The 13,205-nt window shown below is 38.2% G+C and overlaps 1 protein-coding gene across 3 annotated transcripts in view; it reads left to right on the forward strand.

Moving 5' to 3' along the window:
* LOC121521870 (centrosomal protein of 128 kDa) overlaps positions 1-13,205 on the forward strand; it is a 95,157-nt gene that overhangs the window by 8,629 nt on the left and 73,323 nt on the right. For all 3 annotated transcript variants that reach the window (XR_005992896.1, XM_041806047.1, XM_041806048.1), the window contains exons 8-11: positions 1,632-1,718; positions 7,850-7,924; positions 8,103-8,250; positions 11,944-12,089. Coding sequence is in view for 2 of the 3 variants with exons in the window: in XM_041806047.1 (XP_041661981.1) it covers positions 1,632-1,718; positions 7,850-7,924; positions 8,103-8,250; positions 11,944-12,089 (456 nt within the window). In the remaining variant the exon portion in view is untranslated. The remainder of the gene's footprint in view (positions 1-1,631; positions 1,719-7,849; positions 7,925-8,102; positions 8,251-11,943; positions 12,090-13,205) is intronic.

Raw genomic sequence — 13,205 nt, forward strand, 5'->3', positions numbered from 1 at the left:
GGGTTTATCAATGAAACATCAAAGACGGAGGGTGACCACCTGGTGATTTGGATGTTGTAGGTCAGCTCCCTTTCACTCCTTCCATTCCACCGCCAGCATAAAAACTGACCATTTACTACAGGTATTAGGATGTGAAGACCTATCAACTCAACCAAGAATCTTTCATTTGAATCACATTTTTTGTAAAGGTGAAGAGAAATTTGTTGCAGTAAAGTGAAAACAAGTCAGCAGGACTTTCTTGGACCAGTAGCAGCAGCAACAAATTTCTTTTGGTTTCCCAAGTAATGACAGACTGTTGACATTTCAAAGTTTACTGATCTGTGAGTGCTCAATTTTGAAAAAGTCACAAGCATTTCTAGTTGACAGCCCTGGCACAGAAAGCTCAGTGCTGTTTTAAAATGAAGACTAAAACATTAAGTGATTTCTGCTGCGTAATTATTGCTCACCTTTACAAAAAGAAGTCAGGACAGAGCCCAAACTGCTATCTGCATGATTAGTTACCTTCCACATAATTCATGCCCTGGAATAATTGCACTAATCAAAGTAATCACAAGTGATGTCTATCTCACAACTTTCAAAAAACTACCGTCTTTCTCTGAGAGCCAACCTTTTTGATTGTCATAGTCCCCACTGTGTCACCTTGTCCCTCCGCTCTGCTTTCATGAGGCTATTAAAAACCTGGGTAGTTACTTTGATGCAGTCGTAATGGTTGCTAAGCAAGTAATTACTACTTTTCTGTATTTTATGCCAATCATTTTATCTCTTATTTGTTGTGCCTCTTTCCGAAGCCTTAAAAGCTGCAAGAGCTTTCTCATGAGGTGCACTTTACTGTTGAAGATTTATGACAAGATGCACTCATGCTCACAGTCAAAAAAGAAAACATTATCTCATACTATTGCAGTTGCTCTCCATATAAACTCACAAATGTTGCTGTACTATCCATGTTATTGTTGGTTCTTTGAAATAATCATACATTATTCTACTGTGTTTAAAGTCAGGGTTTTGTTTGAGCTGAGTGTAATGACATCAGCCCCTTTAAAATGTCTTAAACCTGCTGTAGTTCATTTGCAGACCACAGAGGGGCACTGTGTAGCTTTATCCAGACTTCTCACTTTTTGTGAGCCAGACTTTTTTCAACACACAGTGTAATGATAGTAGCTACCCATTCATTTGCATCCCTCTCTTCCGTAGTGCCCTAATGGGACACCAGCAGGGCCCGGGGCGATGGGAAATAACGCATTTGTCCAAAAATTAAGGGTAAATAAACAAGCATAAGGAAATGAAGAGGAAAATAATCTCTTTTACTACTAAAGAGCAGGAGAGGAGGGAGAGCAGAGGGCACATTTATTCCCCACCGATGGGCCCGCTGTGATCTGAATCAAATAGATGATGAGTCACTTGGGTAGATGTTATTGCTAGCAGCCTGTAATTCATCACCACAGCCTGCTTGAAATGAGTGGGATCTAAGCTCCTGAGCAAATTCACCACCATACTGGTATCTTGTTCTGAGAAGAAGGGATGGGAGATGCTGTGATGTAATGGCACCTCTCCTGTTTCATTATTACACTATTCCACATGTGCTTTTATAATGATTCATGCTGAGGCCTGAATATTGTGTTTTTTGCTTTCAGACTGCTGGAAGGCGCCAAGCTCAAGCCCATGAGAGAGAGGAGGCCATGACAGACAGGCTGCTGAAAGCAGAGAGGGAGAAGTTCAAGGTAAGTATATAAAGTCTTGAACAGCAGTTAACAGCTGTGGTGGTCATTCTAGTCTCTAAAAATGTTTATTTTTTTTAACCCAAACTTGACGTAGCTGAAAATATGAGGAAGGCAATGCTACTCATAATCCAGAGAGGGGTCCTGATTTTTGTAAATTCGAATAGTCAATCCTTTTTTAGGCCATACAGCTATAATCTCCACTTAAAACAAATTCTTTTTGTTGTTTTTCAGTGCCTGGTTTAAATGCGGTACTACTATCAGACAGTGCCTTTAGGGCATCTGAAAGCTGTTTGCTAACTGTCAATGCATAACTAAAATGAAGACAGCATCAGTGCCAAGTGCTGGTAGAATAAGTGTAGTGCTATAAGATTTCTAGCTGAAGAGAAATTAAGACATTCTGTAGCCATTCTCTGGGTTCTTTGTGAAACTCCTTTCATAAAATTATTTTTGAAATGATGTAAAATAAATAAGTCTACAATAACTGCAGAGTCTTTTTGAGACACCGAGCAGCAGATTCATCTACAGAACAACGATTAGTATTGTGTTTTATCACAAAAAATAAGTTTATTACAAGTCAACAGATTGTTATACCTTGAGTTTCTCAGGGTATTCTGTGGTGGACAACTAAGGGGTGTACCATGAGGTGGGACTGGAGGGTAAGCCTGGTCTGTTGGGGTGAAAGTCTGATTTTTCTTTGTCATGAAGCTGGCTCTCTTTTAATCTGGCTAGATCATTGGTTCCCAACCTGGGGTCCAGGCCCCCCTAAGGCGGGTGATAGAGATTTTGGCAGGGCACCAGGCTCTGACTGCTCTGGGACTGTTAAATAGGGTTTGCACACACAGACTAAAATCATGATAAAACACTTATTGTGTCCTTAGGTAAGAACATTTGTGTTCGTTATTGAGTTTAGTTTGGAATTAAACAACAAAAATAACTAAAACTGATGTTAGTTTTTGATTGCAATGTAGCACTTTTTCACATGCCTGTCTTAGGGCGGCTCATATTTTCTTAAACAAGAAGAACATTTTCCAAAACCACTGGGTTAGGTCACCAAAGTGAACTAGATTATGAGTCTAAAACCATAAGTAGGGATGCATAGTACTATTTGCATGATATCAATATCAGCAGATGTTAATTTTTTTCCAATATGTACAGTCAATGCATTGGCCGTACATATCTCCAATATAAATCATATATCGGCTTTAAATATTGGTTTAGTATACAAGGTATTTACCAGTGAACCACCAGGTATAGGTGATTCCTAGGGTACTACACACCCAAGGAGGCCCATCATGAACCCTGAAGATTTTGAATAAAGCCCCAAATGTAAAACAGCTACCGCTGTCTACCTCCCCATGCCTCTCTCAGTGTAGCTTGACTCAGCCTGACCAAGAAACACTTGGTGTTCTTTGCAGTAAGAGATAAGGTGAGTATAAAATGCTATCTTTATGAATGAAAATAATTTTGGAAATGTCAGCATGTAAGATTTCTGCAATAGTGGGTATCCCTACTTATAACCTGGTTGGGACCAGTTTAGGCCCAGAGTCACATCTTAAATTCAAAAGTAGTCTCGTCATTTTTATTTATTTCCTGAGAATGTTCCCCATGGTCATTAACCAGATTTTTAGCAAAAGAAATATGTTTATAGAATCTTCTCGAATTATAATCGCCCATTTGGAATGTCACAGAAGGAAGCTTTGCAGGTCAGTTGGCTAACTGTAGGCATCACTTCAGGGAGCCACCCTTCATTTTACCTGTTTAAAGTCACATGTTTAATTTCTGCAGATCATCCAAAAAGAAGGCAATGCACAGCACCTTAGCAAGCTGTTGGTTTTATATTTGGTCATGATACTCTTAAGTGCCTTTTTAAAGCTAGAGTAGGTAGAATTTCTGCATTGAGATGTCTTTATTGATTTAAAAAATGGCTACTACTTTTTTATGCATACTTTCTAGTGAAGTTTTGACATTGCAATATTTCAAATATTTCCAATAGTTGTCAAAACCAGAGAAATTATTTTCATAATTGTAACGTGTTATCTTATGGTAGCTGCCATCAGTTATAAGTTCAATCGCCCAATCTGGTCCCTGTAACATCAAACCCCTCTCCTCTGCCCACGATGTACCCCACTAGATATTTCGAGTTTGATCCGCTGCTCAGTAGGGGTTGCATGACCTGAGAATTTTTAAAGTCGACTTTCATGTGATAAAAGTTGACTCGACTCCGACTAGTCATTGATGAAATCATGAATGAGTCTACAGGAGAAGGGAATAGTTTAAAATAACTAACAGCAGGTGGCTAACAAACATTTTTTGGTGCAAGTGCAAACAGCAGAAGGTTAATATGGTATTTAACATAGAATTTACAAAAAACAAACTCTGCTGCACTGTCACTAGATTTCTAGAGTGGCACTTTATATGCCTTACCTGCCATTGTGTAGAGGTCCATAGTTTTATTTTATGTTAATTGAGCCTTTATTTTACCCATTTAGACCTTGGACCACCTATAAATGCCCTCTAAAAACTTAAGTATTGCTCAGATCACTAAGATATTTATAGTTTTGAGACTAGGTCAGCCTTGTGTATTAAAATTGGTGGGATGTTCCCTGGTAATGTATTTGTGTTTGAACTTGTATTGACCACGAGCTTGGGTTTATCAGCATTTAAGACCAAGTTAGGTTTCTGCAGACAAGACAGAAAAACACTTAAAGCAGATTAAAAAATCAAAAGCCTGCAAAATTTAACAACAGAAGAATGGTGTCATCTGCTTCAAAATAATACGAGGCATTTGACAAGTTACCACACAGATTGTTGACATAAATACAGAATAAAATAGGTCCTAAGACTGAATCTTGAGGCACTCCTTTAGGACCTCCAGAAAAGAAGAAGTTGATCCAGCCATCTGAACACATAGCCAGTCAGATAGTTGGCAAACCGTGATGCTGCTTGATTTGACATGCCAATATGATGAAGCACATTTATCAGTAAACTGTAGTCTACTGTGTCAGAAACTGTATGTAATTCAATAAAAAGGGCTATTCAAAGACATTGTAAATGCTTAATCTTGTGATGAGTGACAAGTCAACTTCTAGCAAAACGACTCATCACACAGCAGTAAAGTCGACTATTCGACTAATCTATGCAGCCCCTACTGCTCATAGTGCCAAACTCCATGGCTAACTTTTTTATTTTGAGTTGAAGACTGTTCATTAAAAACTGCCCTCCATACAGTGTACTGATGTAACAATAAACTGATTGTTTCGGTTTTATTTTTAAAGTTTGCATATTGAGCGAGGAAAGCTGTTAAAAAGGGCTTTCCAGATTCATGCTGCACTGCATGCTTTGCGAGTAGCATCAAGATATTGGAAGGGCACTGTTTTGCCCTTATGGGAAATCCATCTTTGAAATCTGAATATTAGTTGACTGTTTAGTGAATACACTGTATGGGGGTGCAGATGGGCTAGCGGTTAGTTTGCTCCTCATAGGCAGGTGGCTAGGGTTTAATTCCGGCCTGTGGTTTCTTTCCTGCACAGTTCTCCCCCACTCTCATCTCTCCATCAACTCTAATCACTGTTCTCCTCTCTAAATAAAGGCGTAAAAAAAAACAATGAACAGAGACCTGTTCGAACATTGGGACAGAGCTGAGCTGTTGTTGTTGTGTTTAGGTTTTGTACTTACTGTGTGCTTAATATGGCTGTTGTTACAACGAAACACAAATAATAGAAATAATTTTTTAGGTATCATCAGCTTACTGTAGCCTTAATTACCGTGTTATTTAACCTATTAAATCCGTTTAATTAATTAGTTTGACTTTGATTTAGCCCAATTGATAAATATTTCTTTTTTTTATGACAAACAATCAGAACTTATTAAAGTTCCTGATTATTCCTCTGAAGTCATGTATCATTTTTAAAGTTTTAAGAGTTTTATTGAGTGAAGTTTTCACATTAGACATAAATGAGAAACACCAGCAGTCTGTCAGAATGCAAAATAAGCTCATTAATTGATACAATTTAAAACAATAACATTTTGCAGTCTCTTTCTTCTTTAGTGCAGAAGCAGTTTTTTATTTTAAACTGCAAAAACATTTATGTATACATCATTATTTTAATCTGACAGAAGCAGACAGCTGGTGATCGTTCCTCTTTTGTGAAAGAGGTGCCAAATGGCATACTGAACGCATCTTTAATGTGAGTGCATTCACATCTTTGAGCAGAAAGAATGAATTATCAGAGAAAGTTCATGTCCAGCTTCTAGATACCTGACGTCTCTAACTGGAGCTTAATGCTCTGTCAAAGAAAGCCTGGATATTTAGAGCTGGTTTAGAGGTAAAACCCCCTAGACATTAAAAAAAAAACATATGTGCATATGCGGTCATGGACGAAAGTATTGGCACCCCTTGAATTTTTCCAGAAAATACACCATTTCTCCCAGAAATGTTTGCAATTACAAATGTTTTTGGTATACACATGTTTATTTCATTTGTGTGCATTGGAACAACACAAAAAAAGCAGAAGAAAAAAGCCAAAATTGACATAATTTTACACAAAACTAAAACAATGGGCCAGACAAAATGATTGACACCCTTTTAAAACTGTGGGTAAATCATTTTATTTCAAGAATGTGATGCTCATTTAAACTCACCTGTGGCAGTAACAGGTGCTGGCAATCTAGAAATCACACCTGAAGCCAGTTAGAATGTCTAAAAGTTGACTCAGTCTTTGTGTTGTGTGCCTGCGTGTGTCACACCAAGCATGGAGAAGAGAAAGAAGAGCTGAAAATTGTCTGAGGACTTAAGAAGCAAAATTGTGTATAAATATGAACAATCTCAAGGTTACAAGACCACCTCCAGAGATGTTGAAATTCCTTTGTTCACTGTGCATAATATAATCAAGAAGTTTATAACCCATGGAATTGTGGCTAATCTCCCTGGATGTGGACGTAAGAGAAAAATTGGCAAAAGAATGCAATACAGGATAGTTGGAATGGTGGATAAACATCCTCAGTCAACTTCCACACAAATTCAGGCTGTCCTGCAGACTCAAGGTGCCGAAGTGTCAGCTCGGACCATACGTCGTCATCTGAATGAGATGAAGCGCTATGGCAGGAGACTGAGGAGAACCCCACTGCTGATAAAAAGACATAAAAAGGCAGACTGGAGTTTGCAAAAATGTACCTGAGTAAGCCTAAATCCTTCTGGGAGAACATTTTGTGGACAGATGAGACTAAGGTAGAGCTTTTTGGTAAAGTACATCATTCTACTGTTTACAGAAAACAGAATGAGGCCTACAAAGAAAAGAACACAGTACCTACAGTCAAACATGGCGGAGGTTCAAAGATGTTTTGGGGTTGTTTTGCTGCCTCTGGCACTGGGTGCCTTGACTGTGTGCAAGGAATCATGAAATCTGGAGACTATCAAAAGATTTTGGGCCACAATGTAAGGCCTAGTGTCAGAAAGCTGGGTCTGCGTCAGAGGTCATGGGTGTTCCAGCAGGACAATGACCACAAACATACCTCAAAAAGCACCAAGAAATTGTTGGAGACAAAGTGCTGCAGAATTCTGAAGTGGCCAACGATGAGTCCGGATCTAAATCCCCTTGAACGCCTATGGAGAGATCTCAAAACTGCTGTTGCAAGAAGGAACCCTTCAAATCTGAGAGACCTGGAGGAGTTTGCAAAAGAAGAGTGGTCCAAAATTCCAGTTGAGAGTTGTAAGAGGCTTGTTGATGGTTAAAGGAAGAGATTGGTTTCAGTTATTTTTTCCCAAGGGTGTGCAACCAAATATGAAGTTGAGGGTACCAACAGTTTTGTCCAGCCCATTTTTTGAGTTTTGTGTAAAATTATGTCAATTTTGGCTTTTTTTTCTGCTTTTCTGTGTTGTTCCAATGCACATAAATGAAATAAACGTGTATACCGAAAACATTTGTAATTGCAGCAATTTCTGGGAGAAATGGTGTATTTTCTGGAAAAAATCCAGGGGTGCCAATACTTTTGCCCATGACTGTACTTGTGTATTTTTGATTGAAAACTCCCATCCTTGAACACACAAAAACACCAGACAAGGCATGAGCAAAGTTCCTCAATAGCTTTTGCAAAGCTTGTTTACTCGATATTTATTATTGTGCTCTTTCCAGATGGATCAGGAGCTGGAAAGAACCAGGAGGCAACTTGAAATGTCTGAGGGGAGTAGAGAGTCCCTTGTTCAACAGGTTTGTTTTTGTCTTTTTAAGTTGTACCCAATTGTGTATTTAGATGTATGATAAACCTCAAGAGACAAAGCAATAATCAGTACAGCCCCTTTCAAGAGTACTTCAGTGCCATTCTGCCTGCCCTCAAACAGTCTGATGTCTTTCTCTGTGTCTGCTTACTTGGCTGATGATCCCCTAGGTGGAGGATATGCGCTGTGAACTGCTGAGGACAAGAAAGGAAAGGAATGAGCTGCAGAGGGCCCGGCTGGAGACGTTTCAGCCAGTTGCTCAGCCACATGGCAGCCACACTGACAGGGAGGAGGGAAGAGGTGGACAGGGAGCCTCAGGTACTGAATACAGTTTCAGATAAACAGCTGAAGAGACAGCACAGAGGATTTGGATGCAGGTCAAATGGACGGGTTAAAAGTTTGCTCTGCCAGCTCTGTAACTGTAGAAAAGCTGGTGCTATTTCTTGATATTTTTATCTATCAATGTCTGCCTGAAGAAAATCTCCAGACAGCACACTCGCTTTGCCGATTATGGATCAAATTACCTTTAACGGTAGAAGAATGGGAGAATACAGGGCATGCTGTGGGGAGAAAGAACTTTGAGATGAGCTACAGGCCCTGCTGCAGCCAAGAAAAAAACTAGTGGAGTACTGGAGAGACCAGAGAATTGATTGGACTATAGCACAGATGGAGAGCTGGGATATGATGTCAAATATGTGATCTCAAAAAGAGAAAAAATTGAGTGAAGAATCTAGTGAAAAAGTATTGAAACTCTTATTTTCTGTTTTCTGGTTTTCTTTCAACAACCCTGGAGGCAGTGAGAGTTTGACATTGATGACACCCTTAGAAAAAGGTCAAGTTCTACAGTCAGTTCATGTTGAATATATTTTTAACTGATCCTCAACCCTTGTTTAGTAATAAGCACCATTGCACCATACAGACATGAGCATCTTTTTTATGGTATTTTTCTCACTTCATTCATATTCTGTTCACAACCAACACCTCTTGGTTTGCCCCCAAGTGACAAAGTGAAGAGATAGACAGGGAGTCATGCATATATGCCTCCAACATTGTCTGTAAAGAAGTAAACAATTTTTAGAGTAAGCAGGTATAAAATATTTTAGAATTGTCTCTCCTCTACAGGGCTATTTCGCCTCAGTTCCACTGCATGGTTTGGCAAGACTAACCTGAGGTTTTGGTAATTCTCTTGATTTCTTTTCAACAATACAGATTCAGTTTTTCTGAATTTTTGATACTTTTTGGTAACACTTGTTAAACAGTATATTGTCTATAATTTTTAGAATTGATTGTACAGAAGATGTAACAAAAGTCTGAAAAAACAGATATACTGTCATATTTTCAACCAAAAGCCTCAGCTGAAAGAGAGAACAGCAGTGGATGATCGGCATCAAGATTGGGCAAAGAGAGTGAGCGCTACTAGTTACCAGCAAGGCAGCATTACAAAGAAATAAGAGGTTATCTTCTTCCTTCTTCAGCTTAAGTCTCACCCCTTCCTGCCTGCAGTGTATATCTCTTTTCTGCCATCTGTCTCAGACACTTCACCACTGGTTACTCTCAGTCTTTTGTCTTTTGTCTGCAATCAAGTTTCCCAAAGTCACTTAAGCATTTTGTAAAGATGCACACCTAACATTAGTGTCTGTTGCGTACAGTAAAAAAGTAGAGGAAAAAGACAGCAATGCCATCTGCTCCCTAAAAGTTTTGCTTCATATCTTGAACTGTGGACTGTGAACTTCACATCACAACACAAACACTAATGCTGATAAAAAGATATAAGATAAAAAAAAAACATTAAATAAAGACAGAGCATAATCAATTTATACACTTCTTTTGGATTTTTAATAATTCAGAGGACGTATTTTACCTTGGGTCAATTATTTTGTGGAAAATCTGAATTGTTTTTCTTTTTGTTACTATAAAATCTGGCGTACACTGTGCGATTTCAAGCCAGTTCAGAGATTATTTTTACTGATCAGCTGCTCCCTGCTGGTCTGATGGATTTCTGGCATGTTTGATGTTTTGGTTGCGCGATTGTCCAAACTCGCACAGTGAGAGTTTGAGGTAGTTTTTCCTTTATAAACTGCCAGAGTCTAATATCACCACTACAACAGTAGGCATGCCTGTCATTAAAGATATAAACTGGCAGGGAATCGACTTTCCTGCAGACCTCCAACTGACATTAATGGGTTGTCATTTGTAAGCCAGTTTAAATGGCTGGTTATTTCACGTGATCAATGGGAAATGTTTTCCTTTTTCTTGTTTGTTGCTATTACATACATCTCAGGAAAAAGATATGATCTTTAATGCATACTGTTTGATCATAGGCAGAACTAATGCCTGGTCAGTAAAACAATGTTTGTACAAAAAATCAAGAAAAGTATGTTTTCTTCTGGGTAATCTAAGGTTTGTTTTAATTTCAATGAGTGATTTCAGTGAAACAAGGGTATCAGTTATAGTACAAGACATTGCTAAATTTACCAAATTTGATAGAAGTCAAAACAGTACAAGATAAGGAGATGTGACTTAAGCAAGCAGCAACAAGCTGCTGGTGCAATTATAGCAGAAGAGATTAACGTGGATGCTGCTATAGCGTCAGTTTTGTCAGAGCTTGACGACATTTCTTTGTTAAAAGAAGAACAAAGAACAGCAATGAGTTCGCCATAGTTTGGTTATGCAGTTCTCTATGGAGTTTACTCCTCAGTAGCGGCGCACACCTACAACGTCACAAGTTTTGTTGCTCTGATTGGTCCGTAAAGATGTGACAGACAAGTTAATGTGTTAATTTGTGTTGATTTGTGTTAATTTCTTTGACCAAAACCATGACTAAAAATGTTTGTCAGCTAACTTTTTCCATGAGGAAGACCAGACTAAGACTAGCTAAAAAAAGATCTTTGGTGATGAAAACTGACAAAAACTAAGTTTAGTTTTTTCAAGGACACTAAAATGTTAGTGCTGGACTGTTGGACCTTCAAAATCAGTGATATTTCTCTACTGTTTGCATAATCTTGAATAACACAAGGAGAGACTGGATTTAGAGCATTCATGATATGTCTGTATTTTTTGATAGTTTTTATAGTAATGCAATTGTTTATTTTACATTTATATTAATTTCACATTATGACCAATAAAGTTAATTCAAAGAAAATAATTGTTTTGGGTAAAAGTAGGTTTTATCAACTTAAACATCAAAAATGTTTTTGAGATTTTGCCAATTAAAACTGGACAAAAACTTTCAAAGAAAGGACTGAAATGTGACTAAAACTAAAAATCATTTTAACTTAACAACTTAGACTAAATTTAAAACAGCTGCCAAAATTGCAGGTTTGAAGTTGGAAGTAACTAAATGAAACTCTTTCGCATGTCCTGGAGGTAAACTTTTTTGTTGCTCTGGTATTAAATCAGCTATTTATGTTATTCAATTTTAATTTGTGTTTTATAAAACATCAAAATTAGGCACCCAGAATTAAATGTCTTTCTTTATGAAAAAAAAGCAGAAAAAACATTCAACCAAACATTCTTTTTGATTTTAGAACCACAGAACTACCAACGTATATGTGCAGTTTAGACAGTTTTCTCTCTGTATCTCTTTGGGCTGCTTTTGGTTATCGTTTAGACTGAAAATCTGTAGTTTTTCCCTTTGATTAAGTACTACTAAGTCTATTGATCTTTAAGGTTACTGACATTGCATTGCTTTTAAACTTGTGACATTGAGAGGCACCAAAGTATTGTACATTTTGAAAACCTTGCTTTGCAGTTCTATTAAGAACTCTCTCTGGACATCATTGGTGTTCAGTGATTACCTCAATCTCAGAGTACCATCTTGGCTGGGAAACAAGGCCAGGCTTATGCCCACAACAATCCAGGCAATATTCTCAACTCTATCTAAAGGAAGTAGAAAAAATACTCCACCGAAGTTTAGCCAAGTTTGTACTGTACAGTTGTTATGTACTTTCTTCTCTTCACAAATAGATTTCCATCCTTTTAAAATTTTCTGTTATTTGTTCATGAGTATAGATCGTCTGAGCTTGGAAAAGGAAGTAGCAGAGCTGCGACTCCAGCTGAGCAAGGCCTCAGTCCTCCGTGAGGTTGAGGTTGAAGAACTGAAAAGGGCTCTGGACCGCAAAGAGAAGGAGAGAGTCCAACTGAGCTTACAGGTGGAGGTATGTATTAAAAAATCATCTTTGCATTTGTCATCTTGTTGATTTGTTTCCAGTACACTGTTAAGGTTAAATGGATAAGACAGTGAGTATCTCTTATCTGAAAATGACCCTTTGACTTTTCTCTTTTTCCATCTTCACACTGATCATGGTTATTTCAGTTTGTCCTCCCCCTCTCATCTGTGGTTGCATCCTCTGCCAACTCCACAACACTCTATCTTCTCAAAATTGTGAGATGAGGCGACAGCTGGAATGGGAAATGAGAAATCAACCAGCAGTCATTTATGTCGCTGAAACTGATGCGACGTGTCACTTCCATCAATGTAACTAGACATAAAAAAAGACAAGAAAAACTAGCAAAATTCTCTTGTTTAACAGGGGAATTCAAGACTCTGGTGGGTATCAATAAAATGTTAGTAGAAATAGCTGCACTTTAAGCATTGGCACATTTCTCTAATCTCTGATGTTTCTTTCACTGACTGGTTTTTAAACTCCCACGCTTCCCTCTTTGCCGAGTAGGTGTTAAGAGATGAATCCGGTGTTTGCGTGTATCACCTGGGGCACCTCTTACGGTTTTTATGTCAAGATCAAAATAGACGTCGGAAATGTTTCTTTTTTAACGGTAAATGAGCAAAAATGAAGTATAATGAGGAAAAAGGCTGGAAGATTCAATTTCCCAGTGACTGAATTTATATAGAGTGTAATAGGCATATGACTAATCAGTCTATGTCTAATTACTGCTAACTGACAGCCTTATTCAGTAGAAATACCCATACTGCATCAGGCTCACCTCACATGCCCTTCTTGAGACTTCAATCAAACTCGAAACTTCAAAGCAATTGTGATTTTGTTGTGGATATGAAGTTAATCCTGTGTAACTCTCCTTTCAGACTGCGTTTTCAGACCAGCCTTGCAGATAATCCAATTGCAGGCAGCTTGTGAACACAGTCTCAACCTTCTTTGACATTTCTGTCTTTACCTTTTGTCCTCGTCTTTGTTTGCTACACCTGCCCTTTTTCTAAAAGTCTGTTATCTGTTTTTTCTTTCTGCTTCCATCTTTAAACTTCATCCGGCTGTCTTTCACTTCCTTTTCCTCCATTGTCCAAAAACATACCTCCA

The sequence above is a fragment of the Cheilinus undulatus genome, linkage group 14 (assembly GCF_018320785.1).
Source record: "Cheilinus undulatus linkage group 14, ASM1832078v1, whole genome shotgun sequence".
Taxonomy (NCBI): Eukaryota; Metazoa; Chordata; class Actinopteri; order Labriformes; family Labridae; genus Cheilinus; species Cheilinus undulatus.